Source organism: Phalacrocorax aristotelis, chromosome 1 (genome assembly GCF_949628215.1).
Source record: "Phalacrocorax aristotelis chromosome 1, bGulAri2.1, whole genome shotgun sequence".
NCBI lineage: Eukaryota > Metazoa > Chordata > Aves > Suliformes > Phalacrocoracidae > Phalacrocorax > Phalacrocorax aristotelis.
Window position 1 is genome coordinate 174424337 of NC_134276.1, and position 20843 is coordinate 174445179.

The following is a 20843-nucleotide window of genomic DNA, read 5'->3' on the forward strand; positions in this document are numbered from 1 at the left end:
TGCAAATAAAACTGTTTTTAAAAACACAATGAAAAGACAGATTACTTGACAGAAAATTATTTCATAATGCAGACATGATTTTTCTGCCATTTCAAAGACAGATCAAACAAAAATACAGTTGCATTCCAAATACTTGCTGCACCATTGAAGGCAGAGAGCAAAACAGAGGAGTCGATCGATAAACACACATACATGGCTTTATGTTCGGGAAACGATTCTTAGACTTGTTCCAAGGCAGATCAGCATCAGTTGAAGCAAGGTCTTCAAGAAACTTCGGAAGCTCCTGTAGAGGAATAAGTGTTTGTTGGTAAAGCTTTGCATTTTACCTTCAGTGAATATAAAACATGACACAATCAGTCCCGTAAGAGGGGGAATTCCTTTAGTTCAGCAACAGAGTGCCTTTCTAAGAACAGCTGGAAGCATTACAGAGCATTCCACCTCGCTGTCAGCCCCAGTCACAGCAGCATTAGATGCAGCGCTGCAGACAATGCTGTCAAGTTGAACAATTAAAGCTTACATGAACTTTCACCTTTACAAGTCTGGATAAAGTCAGCCTATCACCTTTTGTAGTTCTTTTCTGTCCTTTCATGAAGTCACAAGCTTGGTTACCATGCCCTACTGACACAGCCTTATTCTTGAATAATGCCTTTTCCTGACTCCTGTAGCTTGGGAGAGCTCTTGCCACAGCATGAGAACTGATGAGAATTTAATTAAGTTGAGACAACTGGCAATTAGCTATTGTTCATGGGACTGTTTGTGAAAGGGGTGGGAAGAGTTATTTTGGGTTGTACTGCAGTTTCATAACTGGTCATTAGGTCTATTACTGAAGGGCAGAGATGGATAAATCACTTATATTGAGGAACTTATTTGATGGGAGTGTTTGTGACAATAAATAGGTGTAATTTCCAAAGCTGAGTAAAAGACTGGAGACAACTTCATAACTTGTTAATGGAGATCTCATAGCAGTGATAAGAGAATAGAAAACTCTTAGAAAAGCCAGAATTTAGCCAGAATTTCTAAGTTAATGACTACATGAACTGTAACAGGTTTTCCCCTTGTCTGCAAAATATTATATGCAAGTCTATTTCAACATCTAGCTGAGATACCAATGAAGAGATCTACCTATTGCTTTGAGTGAGTAAAACACAAAATTTTGCCATTTGTGCTGAGTAATCCCTTCAAATTTGTCTCTTAATATTAGCAGTTACTCTCTACATGGGATAATTCCAAAAGTGGAGCAGATAGCCCTACTATCAGATTCGATGGTAATTATTTTCAAGAGGTCTTTTGCCCAGGTATTTGAGACAGTTTGTCTTCTATATGTAAAATTTAATGGGCAATTGCTAGCAAATAAATAAATAAATAAGGTAATGAAAAATTTAAAAAGCAGTACTCCAGTGAAGTAAAGCCCCAGCCCTAGAACTGTATCTAGAGGAATATCCCTGTTCTCAGACAGAGTAGAGTGCTGGGCATTCCTGTCAGGATTTCATAAAACCGTATAACACAGCTAAGGGTGGAGGTGTTAAAATTTCTCTCACTGAGAAAGCTGAAACTCTCCCACAAAATTTCTGTCATTGAATTTTGCATGAAGGAAGAAGATAGACAAAATGCCTATGGCATTTTTCGGGTATTATGGGCCATGGGATCCCATATCACGTTCATGCCATGTGAACTTTAAGTTGCCTCGTTTGCCTCACTCCTCTGAGTCTTAGCTTGCCACTTAGCTAGCACAGAAGTAGCACTGTTATACAGTACTTTGTAGTAGAGAGAAAATAGAGAAGCAGATTATGTTATTTTTGTAATGATGTTTCCATAACTGAACAAGTGCTCAAAAGCCTCATACCAATTCTCTGCACCACTATGGATTTCAGTCTAAATTATTATTTTCAGAACTCAGGAAAGGCTATTTGGATTCCCAGATTCAATAATAATTTGTCACAGAAACCATATTTCTTTGCAGACTTATAAAACTTTGAAATAATTAATTTGCACTTTGTTTACTCTAGTACTTTTATGGTACTGTGGTGACATTTGGAGGTATTTCCCTTTTTTATTCATGAACAGAACGTACCATAAAACTCTTACAGAAGTATTTCTGTTTCAGTAATTTGCCAGCTACCAGAAAAATTTGATTTTCCAAAGGTATTGAGAGATACAGAAATCATCTGAAAAGCTGGAAGTTTGAATATCAGCTAGGTGGTGCCCACCATCAGTTACTGTGGCTCCCTATGGTTTCTTTAAACTTGTCTTTTCTGACAAGACATGGATCCAGATCTATTCCAAGGTCCAGTTTCTCTTCTCGTCATGTTTACACATAGGCCGTGTTCACATGTGGGCTGAGATTGAACCCTGGAGGTCTCCAGGCACAGCAGCTTCTTGAATCCAGCAAATCAGATGAGACCAGGAATGTTACTGGATTCCAGGACTAAGTGAAATGGAAAGAACCACATTTATGCTAGAAAACTCCAAAACAGGTTTGCTGTCTACAAGCTGCCTATTGTAAATGATCCCCAGACTACTTTACCTACCAAAACATACCCTGGAATTGTCCAGGAAGACTGCTAGCTGAAACAGTCCAAATTCAAGGCAGGGAACATACTAAGAGTTTACTAGTGTAAATGATCATATTCTTATGTCCAGTTCCTGGTATACTTAAATTTACTAGTACAGAGATGGCCAGAGAGCCCAAGCAAGCTCAGCACCATGCTTTTCGTTATGTGCTTCAGATACAACGGTCCATGGATTTATATCCTGAGCTCACCTCTCCTACACACATTGTAGGAGCCTTGAGTCATTCATGTGAAACTAAAATGAAGAATGTGGATGGAAACAATGCAGGTCACGAGGTCTGCTTGTTTGTTGTCTGCATTGCCTGTTTCTGTGCACTGTCATTTCAAGTGCACTGTCACTCCTATTATTCATCCGATAAGAGGGGTGCTACAGATTCTATAGATATACTCTCAGTCAGGAACTGGACCTACCCTGCAATTCTGCCTGCCCTTGGACAAGTCATCTGGGAAGATATTACTATACTCTGAAACATGGAAGCTGAAGCTCTGAGAGAAAAAAACCAAAAGGAAGCCCAAATGACTTATAAAACAGTTGATTATAAGTTGACTATATAATTTAGTTGAGTGAGGCCTCAGCTACTCATATTTCTCTAAATTTGAAATGGATTGCCAAGATTTTGATTTGATAAAACACTATTGTTTAAGTTTTAAGGCATTACAACACTGTAAGGTTTACCCAATGTGGGTCACACCTAAAGAAAGTAATACTAGAAACTTTCCAATGATGAATGTTAATATGTGAAAATGTTATTACTAGTAAAACTTTTCATCTGTTCAGTCATGCATAATGTAACTATAATCACTCTTGTTCAAGTGAAATAACACTTCTACTCTTAGGAAAAAAAGTTCTTTTTACTTTATTGCTCAGAGAATTTTATGGTGCTTTTTATTATTAAATCCAGACCAATTTTACCTAAGGAGCATAACAAAAAAGCTGTAGGAAATACCATTAATCTTTTCACACTTTTGTTGGTTTTCCCTCAGAGACTGAAATATTATAATCTAGCAGAAGAAAAGCCAATTGTTGAGTCTTCATTTTTGTTAATCCAACTGGTAAGCAATTCATGGTAAATCTATAAATCCAAAATAATAAAGTCACCGGAGATTGACAAATTATTTTTGTGAGGGCAAATGACTGTATGTGTTAAAAATGATGATGATGATAGGATTCTGAAATAACAAGAAGAGAAGATATTGTTGAGAAAAAAATGATAGCTGTAAAGAAGTTACTTAATAAAAATAGTGAAAATGTTGAGATTTAAATCTGAAAGTATATATGCATTATATTATATGTAATGTATATTTTGACAGCTGGTCTCTTTTCAGAAAGAAAGACAGGCTTGCTGAGTTCATCTACTCACGTAAGGAGATGGAGGCTATTCACATGGAGGCTATTCTCAAGAGCATGGCAAGTATGGCCTATTATTTGTAAAGAATCAAAGACCAAAATACCATGCACAAACTTTCTACTTTCTGCACTGAAACCTATGAAAGAAAAACATTTCTGAGTTCCATGCCAGTATGACTCGGGCGTGAACATTTCACAGAATAAATGTCAGCTGTGTTTTTGGGGTCAACATCACTCAGGAAAATGAACTTATTTAAAGCACTTAAATATACCTGTATATATGTTAGAAAACTATTTCTAAATAAACTGTTCTCAGGTAAACTACATATGTATTGCTACCTATATAAAAGCATAAATATTGTGGTATTCTCACAAAAATCAGAGTCTAAAGAAGATCATCTTTTGCTGACACTTAGGTGAATAAATCTGATCAGGTTGCAGTGTAGACTGCAGAATCCAAATCAGTGTAATATTACTTTCTAAACAATCAACCTGGTAATTGGGTATTGATTATCAAGGCCAGAGTCCTTCACGGCCTTGCCTGCTTAAAATGGACATGAAATGTGACACATGAAACGACTGAAGGTCTTGCGATGTTGTGACAACTGCTAGCAACATACCGAAAATTCTTCCTGAAACTTTAGGTTGTTGTTTGTGCAAAGCTCTTCAACATGTTGTAGGAAGGATTTCTTGCTTATTGGCCTGAAAGTAATGACAGAAGAATTAGAAACCTGCAGGGCATTTCTTTCTCATTCTTTTTATTCTTATTTAACTGCAGTTCATTAATAATGTTTTTTTCTTCAGTAGAAACTGATACTTATAGACAGAAAATTATAAATTGCTTACAGCATGCTTACTTGGTTGCTTTCAGTCACTTAAAATAGAAGCATTTTCTCCCCCCATTGTTTGCCCTCACCAAATTTTTAATGATGCCAATGTTAACAGTACTGTTGGGTAGGATTGTTTTTACAGGTAACAGCATTCCAACGAAGTTTTGACATTAATGGACATTTGTAAAGTTACCATTGCATTCTGAAGTACATAATACTTCTTTGTCTGACAGAAAACATTTTATACGTTGCAAGGTTTTAGACATATAAAATATTGCAGTGACCTCATTCTCATAATGACATGGTTTTTAAACCCCGAGGAGTTTAAATATTCCTGTATTACTTCCCAAGCTAAAACACAGACATTCAGGCTTCACCCCAGAGAGAGAGAAAGCATTTCTCCAGTTACCGTGCAATTAGTCATGCTTTTATGATTTATACGCAGCTTGGAGTTTTTTTCTAATAAATACAGAGGAGGGAACCACACATTGAGACTCACCAATGACCACAATATAAAAATCTTTAATCAACTTACTTGATGGATTTTCTATAACTAAGTAACCTGCAACAGAGATTTTTGTTAAATGTAGCAAACTGAGAGTTAACCAATATTGTGCATGTTAATAAGTTTTAGATGAAATACTCAAGTAACTAAAGAATCATGTTTATTTCTCTCAGGGATTCAACTATTATTATATGTCAGACATCTTGGGTGATTGTCTTGATTAGTTTTTATCTCAGGTATTGGCAGATATGGATACGGTAGTTACAGTTTCTATCATCTCTTCAGATCATTTTACAGTGCTCTGGGCTCATATGGCCCTGAGAAATCCATACTTCCAGCACACCACTTCATACACATTGACAGGCTTCATTTTACACTATGTACTCAGTAACATTCTTCTAAGGGCCATTTCAGAGCGTAAGGATAGGATTCATCTGACTGAATACAGACACCTATTTCTGAGCTAGTCACTTTAGAGTCCTTTGATAATCAATGAAGAGAAATAGGTGTGATTTCATCTCATTTAAGCAGATATCTAAAGTCACAGATAAATCACACTCTTGGTCTGTCCTACAGAAACCAAACAGCTATGACTGTTTTTTTAAAGATTTAAAAAATGAGTGCCTGTTTTCATGCTCATTTTTAGGTGTTCACTGCTGCTTCTGGTGTGTGGCGATTTTAAAAACTACACGTTAAAGCTACATATCAAATCTTTAACTTGATCCCATAGCAGGTTTCATGAAGATGTTACTTGAGCATCTATACTCAGGGAACTTTCAGATGGTCTTGAAACTTGGTCATCACCATTGCCTCTGAACCTGTTTTAGGAATGTCTCAGCTTTACAGATTTAGAAGCCAAACTTCAGGCACTCAGACTTACAAAGCTTGTCTAAAAGGCCAAGCCAAAAAGTTTGAAATAATACAGTTTAAAAGATAACTTGCTCCTTCAAAAAAGCTCAAAATATACCTTTTATGTATCTGTCACTCCAAAAATCATACTCTTACATGCAAATATTACAAAAACTATTCTATAATACAAATATAAATGTCTACTGCTGCCATAATTCTAGTAGAAAAGACAATTTGCTTTAAAAATACTTCAGTTTATGAAGTTATTCTTAAATATTTACATTTTAAATTAGATAATAAAATTAGATTAATACAATTGTTGAATCATTTATTATTACGGATCAGTGAAGTTAATTTCAAAGCTACTAAAGATGCCTTTGTGGTACATACTTTGTTATGACAGTTCTTTTCAAACAAAGCAAACTGTCTATGAAAGACTTGAGTCAGTCTCACTGGAGTAAAAAGAAGTGTAAGAATTCACAGAAAAAGGTTCAAACTCAAAATGCTTACTAGGTCAACTGAAGGAGAACTTTAGAATGAAAAAGAAAACAAGGCAATAAGACAACAAAGCATGCAACTCTTCAGAATGTTTAGACTTGCTAGTGCTTATTGAATCACTTATGTTGTTTGCATTACGTGGCAGAAGAAACTACCTTCTAGTAATGGCAACTTTACAGTGCTAAAGTTGCCTGAATAAAAAAATTCCTTAATAGGTGTGCCAATGTACTGCATGTAAATATATTTTTCTTTGAGCAGAAAGTAAGCATTTTTTAGGCCTTTTTTCGGGACAAAATTGTATGCAAAGAAGTAACACTTGTTTTTTCTTTGAATTCACCTATCTTCACCACAGAACAACAGAAAAAACCTCATCTCCCAGCTGACATCCCAGTAATTTTTTGAATACTCTTGGCTTTTCTCCTCTCGAACTGACAGCAATTAGGGGCTCAGTTGCAGTCATCAAATGCAGTTTGGTCATTAGGGAATAAAAATTACATCTATGCTGTACATAAGCAACCTGGGTATATCATTTAGTTCTTCAGTGCTGAAGGTATGTGGATCCAACAGCAAAGAACATAGAAAATAGCAGCACCATTTCAAAAACTTACTCAACAATATTTCCTGTTCTTACCTTCACTCAAAGAAGGGAAGGACTGAAATAGCACAGGAAATGAACTAAACACTTAGTGTTACATATGTTGCTTTCTAGTTAATTTTAATACTTAGATGATTTTTTTTTAAGGCATAATCATATATTACCTTTCACAAGCACTAAAAACTTTTAAAGAAGTAAGGCACCTACGATTTGACACTTTAACATATTTGCGTGCATTTAAGTGAAGAATTTGATTTTTAGAACTACTGAACTCACACTTCTGTTGGTAGCAAATGCACGTTGCAGTGGCTTGGCAGCTCAGAAAATAAGATTATTTCATTTAAATGCTTATATGTGAATTAATGTCTAACCTGAAGACTGTGGCAAAGATGTTGGCTTTGTTGTGTAAGAATCTTCAGAAGGGCTGAATTTTGTATGCTCACTACAGACTTACAGCTATGCTCAGCTGCAGCATCCTCATGCTTCAAAAAGTAGCATTTTTTCCAAGTCTCTTGACTTGGAATATGTAATAATAATCTTACAGTATTACATCAATGAAAAAATACTCATCTACCTGTAATCTTGTTTTCCACATTTCCCAGTCTTTTGTATAAAACATAAGAATATAGATACCACTAGATCTTGATGAGCACAATTTAGAAGCAAACCATGAAGTTGCAAAGTTCCCTATTTCAGCTGGACATTTCCAGATTCCCACTTGTCTGACTTTGAAACTAGGAAAGAAAAACATTCTCTAAGATAAAGAATGCTTTATTGCCTTAACTCTGATTTTCTTTTAAAACAGTGTATTGTTTCATGTGTGGGATTTTTTTGAAGTCTATCAAAAATCTGAATCCCACTCAGATTACTTATGATAGAGCTAGAAAGAAGACATTTATTTGTGTTGGCAGTGGTAACTGAAGACCATATTGTCACACAGACTCGGCTTTCTCTCTGGGTCAATCATCTGAAATCCACAGAGAATTAAAACTTCGTCCAAATAGAAAACAACAGAAATGAGTATGTAGGCAAAAGGCTTAACTCATAAGCACCATTGACACTTCCTAGGAACAACGGAGGAACTAATTTTTAGCAAGTTAATTGAAAGCAATATGGAGCTTAACCCTTCCTAAATATTAAAGGCCTAAGGAAAGAGAACACATGGTCACTTCTTCTATTGTACCAGGACACGTACATTCATAAACTTTGCACTCCTGCTGTACAAGGCTCAGGAAGCCTATTTTTGATAGTTGATTACTGAACGGAAACTTGCTGAAGAAAAAGGCAAGGAAGGAGCTGTGCCTATCGCCACTCAAAGAAAGAAGAAACAGGCTGGTCTAGAGAATGTAATGTGTGTGCAGAAGGGTTAGCCTGAATATAGACACCTGCTGAATACACAATATGTAGGAACGGTGAGACCAGACAAAAATTTTATATACTTTTCCATAAAGAGTTCTAATTGCCTGGTATTTGCAAGGGTTACAGTGTCTGCAATTCAGAAATATTTCTTCTGAATCTGTGCCCCATTTGCTTGACAAGCTGTCTTACGTGGAATGAAACAAAAGCCTCAGAGCATCCACCACAAGGTGTAACTTCTCAAGGAAAGATTTTAAGAAATGGGGACCTACGTGGCTTTATCCTTGCTGCAGAAACCACTGTGAAAGCAGGGTGACAAAGAAGTTCTTTCCCAGAACAGGGAAGAGTTACTTGTCTCTCACCAGACCTGGTGTGCCCTGAAAATTTATTGACAGAGTCTGTTCACAGCAGACGAATGTCTGCTTTGAAAAGTAACCTGGAAAACCCTATGGACATAAAGTAAGTGATGAGAGGCCCTAGTATATGTATATTCAGTGTGCTTAATGAGCCAATGTTTAATCCAGTTTAGACTGATGGTCTACATATGTTTTAAACAAGGCTTGTTTTTTTCTGTTATTGCCTGGCTCTTACCATCTCCACCATCACAGAGATCAATGTATGTCCCAAACATTCAAAGTTAGCATATTAGCTTCATAAAGCAGATCTCATTTTCCACTGAAGTTAGTAGGGCATAATTCCCTGCACGCCCTCTGAAGCTATATCCTGTTAGTCAATTGCCTAACAAAGACTTGCTGAGAGATGGTGTATGTGTATTAGCTAGTATTAGTAATTTCAGACACTGAAGTTTTTCAAGTAAAATTTTTTTCTGATGACTGTTCTGTTAGAAAATTACTACTGGGAACTGGGATTTGCCATGAATTTCCTGGTTTGAAAAAAAATGTTGACCCCCAAAAAAAGTTTAAAAATTGGCAAAGTGGGTACTTGGCACTGTTAAATTTGATGTTTTTTTCTACTTAAACTGACTTTTGTAATGCAAATAATTCATACTACGAAAGTTACAAAAATGTGTGAAATAAAATGTTTTGATTAACCTGTACTGAACATTTGCTGAGTTTTGGTTCATTAAACTTTTGAACCTTTTGAATTTTTGATCTGCTAAGAATGACAAAAAAAATTTCCAGTCATATTCTTACAGAACATAAAAACCTTTTTCTACTTTTTATTTCTTATGTGATACCAGCTGCACAAATTTTCTGAGAATATGAGCCAAGATCATAGGCCACAATCAACTACATATGAGAGAATGTCTGAAAAGACAATGTATGAGAGAGTCAGAAAGGATCTCATGGAGCCAGCTAGAGTACATTGATTCTGTGGATGAACTGTGTCAGCTGCCTTTACTGATTTATAGTAACTAACATGATAAAGAATATACTGGCTGAGAAATGACAAAACATGTTGTTTCTAAAGCATCTCCTTCAAATGAGCACTGAATGGGATGATTAATTGGTACAGAAAAAATCTATACTGCTTTTTTATCATCTAAGATTTTCACACAAATTCCCCATCACTCTTTCAGGGTAGAAAGTATACTTAGTTGGACCAGATTTCAGCTGATCTACTGCTGAAATACAAACAAGCCACCCTTGAAAAGGAGTCTGCCCATCTATGTTTTCCTCATAAAAAATTACAAGATGCCATGAACTGAAACCAGCATTCTGCAACACAGCGAGCTTTGCAAACACAGCTGAGACAGCTGACTAAATGCACCCAATGTATGGCAGTAGGTTACACAGATGCAGCGATGCACAGTCCCACTCCAAATGCATGGTAAATTTGTGAAGGTTACACTTTAGGTCATCAACATGCAATACAATAATTTAACATGTTAACATGTCACTGCTTTAACCACAAATCATGAGAATGACAAGGACAAAATAAGAACAGGGAGTATGATTGACTTCTACATAGCTACTCCCCGAAGGCAACAGGTACAAAAGTTCTTTCGTGGTGTAACTGTGAAGTCTGAAAACAGGCAGCAAAAATATTTTAGATATGAGGTTTTGCAGAAAGCTGCCTTGGTGCATGCTGCCATGCTTCTGCCAGCTTCTTGATATAACTCCTCATTACCAGGAAGGATGTATTTATATGAAAGACAGCATTAGAGACACCTAAAATGTCTCTTTTGGTCACTGACATTACCAGAACAGCATCTTACACATATTGAAACATTCTTTAAAATTTAAAAAAAGAGGTGTTATTAGCTAAAAAGTTTTGCACAGATAAAGCACATCCTGCGCCTCATTACTATATGCATGTTATCTAGTAGGGTTCCACAGTATATTTACTGACTTCCAGCGGAAAAGATGGCATGAATCCTGTCCTGAGGAATTCTCAGTCAATGCCTGCACTTCAGACTTGAACAGTTTGTCATAATGTCCAACAAAGGACCAGGCAAGGAGCCTGCTGTAGCTTCAACACAGCTACTGTTTGAAAAATAATAATCCAAAATTTAACAGCTGCATCATGTACCTTACAAGAACGGCAGAAGAACAGAGTCTTTGCTTTTGTCCATTTTATGAGTGGGGAAGGAGGAAAAATACAGATGGAAGGACATGACAAACGGCAAACCAAAATGTGAGACTGACTCAGTAAGCACCTAGAACTGCTGTAGCACTGTTCAGTAAAGGCCTTGCTGTGCATAAATCATATAATGATGTGCAAGTAAGTATGGAAAATTATAATTTGCAACTACCGTGTAGAGTTTGAGACTGTACCAATCCAAACTACACATAGTTTAGACAGAAAAGTGGCAGAATAGCACTTTGCAAACTGATAAAGGATTTGACTATAGGATATTTCGCTGGGATTGTAGTGGCATAGTACAAAATAGCTGCAGTGTGAGTGAGTACAAAAGGCCATTGAGAGAAAAAAGACAACTTCTTTTAAGTATATTCATTCTAACTGCCAAAGGAAAGAAACAGCATGTTTCCTACATCACGTCTGCACTACATTTGCTTCAAGGATAGGTTGTGTATATTAGTGCTATATTGTCACAATGTGTTATAATTTCCATGTAAAAATTGCCCTGATGAATTTCAATTAGTTGTGGAACTGTTCAACCTTAACATTAGGGACTAAAAATAAACATGATTTCTTGATGCCAAATACCACTGTTTGTCATTAGTATAGCTACAAAGATTGAAATTTCATTTTGATTGACTATATCATTCAATATATTATGGTAACACACAGATTAAGAGAACACAATGAAAACCACACCATGTTGCTTCAATAATACAAAAACTTACTGGATGACAAATATCTCCTTGCGTCTAAAGAAAAATGAAGAGTATCTGGAAGTAAAATCCATTAACACTTTAGTATATAAACAAAATTACTACTATTCTTATTCAGCTAACGGTTTGGAAACAAGGCCATTTTGGAGATCAATCAAGATCATTTATATAAGTCACAGTTATCACAGTGCATTGGCAATGGTTCTGCCTTCAGAGAATTTCTGCTGTTATTAGCAGGTACGAAACAATGCTATCTGAATGACATGTGCCCCACACAGAACATACCACATCCGTTACGTCAATGATTTCCAGATGATTCATACTATGTTTTCTCATCTGTTACAAGCAGCCATTCCTGCATGTACTATTTTGAACAGGTTCGTACATGCAGTCAACTTACTATGTACCACAATATGACATATACACACTCAAACAAAACAGGTCAACAGCTACAACCTTTCATCTTCCAGTTATTCCTAGTCTGCAACAGTAGGATGCCTGACTGCTAGGGCAAGACTATTTTAGGCTTCTCATCTTTAAGGAAACTGCCTACCAGAGTGTTTAATCTGTGACACAGCAGGGAAAATACAGGCAGGTAAAGAATGTTCACCAAACATTCCTAAATCAGTTGGATGTCATATATTATTGAAAATCTTTATTATATTTATTTGATGAATAATATCCATGTTTTTGGCAGTCAGAAAGAGCAGTTTTCCTTCTGATAAATATCTGTGACAAGATGCTTTGTCAGACAGAAAATATAAACAGCCTGAAATTGCTGCATACACCTTAAAGGAGCAGATGTCAGGATGGCCAGTGTGCTGAGCTCCACCAAAACCCAGATGTTATGCAAATCCCTTTGTGAAAAAAAACCGCTTTCTAAATGTCAATTAAACAATGACAGATTTGTTCTTGAATTAGTTGACTGGGAATTCTGGGAGTCTGACTCTTTCAAAATGCTTATGTAGGTTTGCAGTCTATGAAAAACAGTGGGCCAACAAAAAAACTCAGAAATTCTGCATGTTTAAAAATATGTAGCCCTTTTTTTTTGCTAACACAATTAAACAGTGATTTGCACTTCGATCTTTATCTGGTTGTAAAAAGAGCTGAAGATTAAGTGATTTTCTAAAAGCTAGTGAGAAGTGTCTTGAGGATGGAGGTCATTCTTTGAAAGAGGATCTCAGTGACCTGTGTAAATAAGAACACCACAAACACTTCCAAACAAGCAAAGGTCACAAAGGGGTCATGGCTACCACCCCTTTGGACTACTGTTTTGCCTAAGCAGTATGCTTACCGTGTAAATCTCTCATCCTTCAGCTCCAGGTCTGCCACTGTGATCAACTGGTCCAGTTTGAACTTAGTGTCAATAATTTCAGCATCTCGTGGGGAGTATGTGCCTCCCTCTTTTTGCTTTTGCCGTATCCTAAACAGAAAATAATACTGAAAAATAAATGTGCAAAAGATTTAAAGCAACATATATCAATAATTTGACTGGACAGGCTGAAACTGAAAAATGGTTGCCAGAAATCCTTCCTTGGCCTTTATTCTCCTCCCCCTTCCAATAGTGTAATTTAGTCAAATCCATCAGTTATGTTGTCAAAAATTAATATTGAAAAAATCTAGCCTGTATATTCTTTTAGTTTTCCTACATAAATTCTGTGGCAAAGTCTGAACGATGCAGCTGAGGAAGAACAGAACTTCTGATGAATGAGCAAACTAACATCATGTATGCAGTACCCAATCTGCTTCTTTACAGGGCATTTTGTTCACAGTTTGAATTTAGAGGTTGGATTCTCTTTCACATATGAGATTTCACTGTATTTAACTGATAAATTTATAAGAAAACAGAATTTAGAGTATTTACTTCATATCAAGCTGTCAATAGGGCTCGCCATCACACTACCTTTGGCCAGCTGACACCCTGATCTGTATCCTCAAGTCAATAGAGAAGTGGCTCTGAAAGGGTAGGATAGGCTACCCTCTGGAGAAGTTAGTTTTTCTCCTTCATCTGTCGACGTTACCCTGACTAGACCACAGCTAGCCTTTGAGAGTCCCTCCCTAAGTTTCTACATAACAGAAAATGCAATACATTTTAAAATGACAGACTAGTTCCATTTATAGAACTGTTTCAACTCTTCTTGAAAACCTTTTTCAGTGCTTGCAAGCGTGGTATGGCAAGGATACACAAATCTCACCTTGCAAAAACATACACTGCAGCCACCAAAAGAACAACTGAAAGTATACACAAAGTAACAGCAAGGATAACTTCTACAGATCGTCCTGACAGTCCTTCACCTGCAACAGAAAGTGGAAATTTAATATTTCATAGATTCATTCAAATTTTTACATTCCTGACAGGGTGAAATCAGGGCGTGATGAGAGACAGATGTTTTTCTCTCTGTACAACTGCATCTGTTTTGTGTCAAAGACCTGCTCAGGAAAGAAAAATATAACAAAACCAGAAACAATTTATTTAGAAGTTCCTAAGCACTGTTGATCTACGTCATACATAATGCTAATAGTATATGTCTACAGCTATATGTGCAGCTGTTCCCTGGTGCTTTTTAGTTTTACCTGCTAAACAGGTTAAGGTTGGTCTGCACTGCAGTAACATCCGTCTGAACACTAGCCTGAGCCGAGCTCCTGCTTCAGCCTCTGTGCAGCCAAGAACAGGCACACTGCTCTATCAGCTAGGATAAACAAAACTCCAGAAGTGGAGGAGAAAGAGCCACAACTCTAAAGCTATGAGGCCCACAGCCATCACTCAGAGGCACAAAATAAAAGATTTTTGGAGATATTCTCCTCTGGGTGCCAAAGAAACCCACCCAGTGATCGGATCTGAACTTTCTGGATTGATCTGCCTCATTGACCATTAACTAATGCCCTTTATTCATGTGGGAATTGATGATATTGTTAGAAATCACCACCAGCAGGTCAAAAGTAATCGTAAAGGCCTTTGGGACAAAAAAGTAAAGGTGCTGGTATTCTAATCAGTCCTTCCAGGGGAGGATGAAGGCTCATTCAGAGACTGATATATCATTTAGATTAGTAATTTCTAGACCTCTTTTTGAACCTTTTTGGTGCTAAATTTCTGAGACTCATTTAATTTCCCACCCTTCCTGGCAATCCTGTCCCTAGCTCAAAAACCTCAGCCTCCTTCTTCCTTAGGCACACAGTGAAAATAAGAAAAGCAAAGGATTACTACTGCTGGTATGCTTCACCGATACTGGTATTCAGCTCCACTTTCTGATCCACTATAGAAAACCTATCTCCTGTCCAGGTTCTAGGAAGGACAGAAAACGTACGGCTTCCTGCCATATGAAACTCTGTGTCTTCCCACGGATACACTGGGAAACACTGAAGTCTTGGCTTAATTTCTCTCAAAAGGTCCTGATTTTTGGATTAGAGAGTATATTGCAGATGATCCTTCATGTACATTGGAGAACATGATTAAAATTCAAAATGATCCTGATTTAGCTGAAAAAATGGTCTTAAAACAGTAGGATGTAATTTTGTAAGATCAAGTGCATCCTCCTAAACGTACGCGGGAATAATCAGCTATAATAATACAGCTTATTAAACAGTAGGTTAGGTAGCAATTTATTGGAAGTAAGTGTGCGATTGTTGTAGACCACAAACAAAATGAATAAGACTTTCATGCCTATATGAAACAATAGACATAATCTTGTGATACACAGAATTAAGTATAGTTTCCAAAACACCTGAAATAATTCTTCCACTGCATTAGTAAAGTCTCAGGTGCAACACTGGATGCTACAAGGTAAGAACAATTTAGGCCAGAGGAAGACAACAGAAGAAAAGCAAGCATATAGAAAACTGTTGCAAAGAGAAAAGGAATGAAAAAGTCCCTGCCACTCACTGATTTCTGTGATAAAAGTAAAAATCTTTGTAATGTGGAAGAAGAACAGAAAAATTTCCAGAGAAACCTCTACAACAGTTCTGTCTGTTTTCCACCAAACAGCAAAGTCAATGTTAAACCCTAAGGTTAACCAGTCCAAGTATTGCAACATTATTAAACAAAACAGTGCTGGCAGAATACCCACCAAGAGTAAAAAACATATATTTTCTCCTACTTCTTTGCAACAGGGAAGGACTACTTGTCTGTAGAGATAATGATGATGGGCAAGGGGAAGGAGACAAAACAGATTTGGCACAGTATGAAAAATAGCTATAAAACTAGTATGCAGTCCTGACATCATGTTGTATAATGCTGAGGAGCTGCCACTCAATACATGATGATGATAAACAGCACTAACAGAATATCATAAGGTAGGTTTCTATGCAAAAGACACTGTCAGGAAGCCCCATTTTGATTATTTTCTGACTCATCAGCTTCGTTTTTCACATGGGAAGTGTACACTTACACAGGACTACCAGCTGCCGGAAAATGATTTGCTGAACTAGCTACCAGAGTTTATGAAAAGGTTATAAGCTGCCTTGATGTATTAGAAGTTTAAGCAGTATTTATCACCACATCTTAATTATCTCATGGAAAAAATCCTGACCTTTCATTGTAGTACGGACATTACTTTTGCAATGCCAGACATGGGTTATGAGGAGGAAACTCCACTTCTCCAGCTCAAGAGGAGAGTTGTGGTACTCCAAGTATGGTTGAGTGGGAGTGCCATATTAAAATGTATTCTTTAATATAATTAAGAAATCATTATTGCAGCTGTGTATTCCAATAATTTCTGCTTCATTGTTCCACCCTAGCAAAATTCCTATTGTTTAACAAGAGCATCTGATGTCTGTCACAGCGAGCTCTCTCAGACGTTTTCCATACTTTTTTCTGCTTCAAACATATTTAACATGCGGTATTAATTTGCACAGATACAAGGTTAGCTTCCTGGTTTTCCAGATCAAAGACCTACCTATTCTATAAGTAGATTCAGAAATCAAAATAATCTAGTCATGAATACTGCTGCCAAAATTCAAATTAGTCTTTTATCTGCTAAAATGAAAGTGTCACATTGGAAAAACACAAATGTCAGTGATTATTACAAAAGATTATCATTAATTTAGATTGAAATTGCAATTCTGATCTCAGGCAGCATAAATTCCTTCTGAAAAGATACTGTTGTTACAAGTGGAATAGAAGTCATCAGTCACAAAGATACCTAACAGCTACTGATCTTTCTGGTATGCTTTCTGGGTTATGCTTCCAGAGCAAGTCTGCAGTTCATATAACCAGAACATCTCCTATGAGGAAAGACTTGTGGCAAGGTTCCTCAGGTTATGTGTCTCAAAAGAAAATGTGTCAGAAAAAAATCTGTCTTCCTTTATTCACTTAAGATGACATTGGTAATGGCATTGCCAGTGCTGTATCTTCAAAGCCAATCAGACGCAGCACCTACATTACCTGTGATATATCAATTTGATGTTGATTTCACAACACTTCCAAGAAAGCATAGGAAGAACTTCTAATTATCTGTTCCACTTAAGTTTTTTTCTTGTTGGATAGGATCTGAAATTTAGAAGTTAAGGCCAGACAGGAGTTTGCTGTAGTACTCATTTTAAAAGCAGCACTTGATGTTAAACTTTAGCAAAGGCGGCACTGGATGAGTATGAGGAACCATGGATAGCTGAGGAATTTATCAGGTCTGGTTTTTTGCCTATTACATTTTATTCACCATACAAACAGATCTTGCTTCTTTATGACCTGCACCAAAGGAGAATGTGCCACAAGCTTTCAGCAACAATACAGAAGCGAATTAATTGCACTACCTGCTGCACTAAAGCATGATTTCTTTAAACATTGCAGACTTTTCTGTTCAAAGGAAGAAAATTGCCCAGAGGACTGGATATGGTTGAAGTCATTTCCAGTAAACTTGTTTTCCCTGATTGGACACACTGTCTTTCCCTTAATGGGCAAACTATTTGCTTCATTGGCTTAGAACTTTTAAACTCAGAACATATAAAGACAAGTTTTGTGTTGCACTTTCCAAAACATTCAGGGCTAGAGAAATAGTGCCAGATCCTTTCAGAATATTCAGGTAGTAAATTAACATTTCAGGATCTTCAGTATCAGATCACACAGCAAATTTCTAACATGGATTACATGAATAAGGGAGCTCATATCACAGAAGATGAATGCCAAATGAAAAATATGTGCCCACTAAAATTCTTCTGGGTACTCATCCAGTTGTCTTGGGATCCCTTTTCAGAAAGTCAGGGCTAGTGCTTAGCTAAGTAAGTTTTGGCTTACCAATATATTAAAAGAACTTATAGGTCTACAGATCTGCTACGAGAACATTCATTCCCAATTTTGGGGGTAGATCAACACTGACATGGAGGAATTTATACTGGATTTGAGACCCCATAGCCAATGACATCAGAACAAGATGGATTCTATTACACAATATTAATGTATTAATTAATATGGAGCTTTGTCTGTATCTAAAGGATGAAGGGCCAAAGGGTCATGTCCTCATATGAGTTGCCACTAGATAGGAATGATCTGCAGCCAAGAGGTTTCCTACACTAGGATCACTGGAATAGCTCTACATCCAACACAGAAGGAAACTGCATAAACAGTATAGCTTCTGGCAGTTCGCCAGGCAAGACGAGCTATCCTGGCAAAATGGCATTTTTATTGGTATAACTGAGTATCTGCTAATGAACTTTGTCAATACTGCTTCTTCATTTAACAGTCCAGGCTGAGGTGAGACTTCTTGACAAACTCAAGAAGGACATACAAGGGAATGGATATGTTTCCTCAGCCATTCTGGTTAAGCTAGGTCCAACAAAAACAGAGATTATTTACTTCAGGGAAACAACTCTACTAAAAAGAAACACAGAATTGTCTAGATTCTTTGGAAACGGAGAAATACTTTAGTAAATGACACTATCCTTACCTAATGTTTTGACAGGGTCAGAATACTCAGAATCTGTAAATTGTCCTTTAACATTAGTTGCTCTGAACTTAAATCTGTGAAATAAAACCAAGAAAACTAATGAAATAAAAGTTTACGTGCATTTTCTTAAAAATTATTTCACTTAGAAACTAAAAATGATTTTTCAGTTTTAGTATAATATAAGCTGGAATCACTATGCAGCTGCTAAAGTAATGTCATGACAGGCATAAAGGACTCAGTGTCAATATCTTAAATGCATAACAAACTATATGAATTCCCTATCTTGAATTTGGGTTTATTTAATTTAAGAACTCAGTAAGCAACTTCTGTAACCTGAAACATTTTTTAAAAATTTGTCTCCCATATTTATGCTCAGCCAAAAAATTTAAAATTAGAGGCACACAGAGATAATTTCAATTTCCACCTTTTCATAATTGAACTACACATTTTGTATGTTTGTGCAAATGTATATTTCACTTAAATCTTTCTCTTGAACAAACATAGAGACAAATGTACTTACAGGTACTGCTTTCTTGGTTTCAGTGGGCCATTACATATTTTGTCTTGACTGCCTGGTATCATACATGTAGTATCAGCACCTATGACATATATCTCTTCTTTGCCACTCAGATCTTCTTTTCCTTCTATACACGGTGGGTTTGGAAAGCCTTCATTTGTAAAATATGGCCTCGGTCTGTTGAAGTAGGCATCATACCACTTAGTAACATTCCCATCATGCTGAGCTATTGTCAGGAAAAGAAATAATCAGAAAAAATTTACATTCTAACCAGACTGTAAAGAAGTTAAATTGGAAATTAATTTTTTTAAGAGCTTAGCATGCTATCAGTGCCATTTAAACAACTGAGTCTATAACTGTATATGCACTTGAACCCAAACTTCCTTATTTTCCGCACTATCTATATTTTGCTAACCTAGAGTAAGTCAGGTGAATCACAGTTAACAAAGTTTCAGGGGCAGCCTCGCGCATGAGCTCTGCCTGTAGAGGATATAATTTGTGCAAGCCACTTGACTTTGAAACTGAGCATGGCTAGCAAAGACAGTAAAAACTGTTTACTCTAAAGAGACTAAAGACTGTTTCATAAATGAAATTACTAGATTTCCATAAGGGGACAGTACCCAGCAACTCAGAAGAAAAATCTTCAAAATGTTGCTTAACATGGTATTTGCATATCTATCAGTTCAACAGAATCTTCACAGCAATAGCTATGGAGTAAATGTCTGTAGGATTAGTGCTAAAATGCAAAATCCAGAAGAAGGTGAGAGACTTAATTCACTTAATGTGAATGCTTTACTTCTAAACTTTGAAAGCAAGAAAAACAAGGGAATTAAATGCATGGAATTTGTCCTTCTTAGGTAAAGTAAGCCTGACCGTATGATGCCCTATCACGAAACTCCCACTCACAATGGTAGGCAATTACTCAAAAGAGTATCATGGCACTGTTCATATGAGTAAATGTTCATCAGCCCATACAAGGGAATAAACATTCTAACCCACAGTCTACAGAAGGGATTTATATAAATCCCTCTGCCCCCGTTATGAAATGGAAATATCAACTGCACATGACTGCATTCTTTTACAGGCAACACTAATAGCAACAGAAGAAAAACTTTGAAAAAAAAAGTTTTGGATTTATTTAGCTGCCACGAATGCCAAATTAGTTTGTTTTTTTTTTCAAGGATATAGGAAATAAAGAAAATATAATGATAACTATAGGGTCAGAATAATACTGGTGACTTTAAACAGCATGGATCAGTCTGCTGGCAAGTGTTCCCAAAACCCAGTACCCAGCCCACAGCACTGTGAAAGATGCTTTGCTTTTAGTACCGTTGCCACAGCTAAAGTGACTTTGTTAGCTGTTTTCTAACGTGACATTACCGAGGCCTAAGAAAAGAAATAAAAGAGAAAAGAAAACAGCCTGAAAATAAAGAAATAAACCCCCCAAAAAACCATTTTCAAGAGAACTTATAAAATTCTACCTCCGGCTTCCACAACAAGGACTTGTATCTTTTTGATAGGGCCATGATCATCACTGTAGTAACATATCGGCATTCTGATCGTAATTGTTGTAGCTGTGACGAGTAACGCCCCATTTGCATCATAAACTGGTGCTGGTTTCTTTTTAGGCCGTGGTGGTT

General features: G+C 36.7%; 1 protein-coding gene across 3 annotated transcripts in view; it reads right to left on the reverse strand.

Moving 5' to 3' along the window:
- The window catches only part of PTPRQ (protein tyrosine phosphatase receptor type Q), a 145550-nt gene that overhangs the window by 16367 nt on the left and 108340 nt on the right, over positions 1-20843 (reverse strand). Inside the window, exons 48-56 of one of the 3 annotated variants that reach the window (XM_075080736.1) lie at positions 20685-20843; positions 19207-19429; positions 18687-18760; positions 14007-14106; positions 13106-13234; positions 11824-11868; positions 5284-5310; positions 4539-4620; positions 193-283 (exon numbers count right to left, since the gene is read on the reverse strand). In XM_075080736.1, coding sequence (XP_074936837.1) covers positions 193-283; positions 4539-4620; positions 5284-5310; positions 11824-11868; positions 13106-13234; positions 14007-14106; positions 18687-18760; positions 19207-19429; positions 20685-20843 — 930 coding nt within the window. The remainder of the gene's footprint in view (positions 1-192; positions 284-4538; positions 4621-5283; positions 5311-11823; positions 11869-13105; positions 13235-14006; positions 14107-18686; positions 18761-19206; positions 19430-20684) is intronic. The other 2 variants (XM_075080737.1, XM_075080738.1) reach the window with 2 other exon arrangements.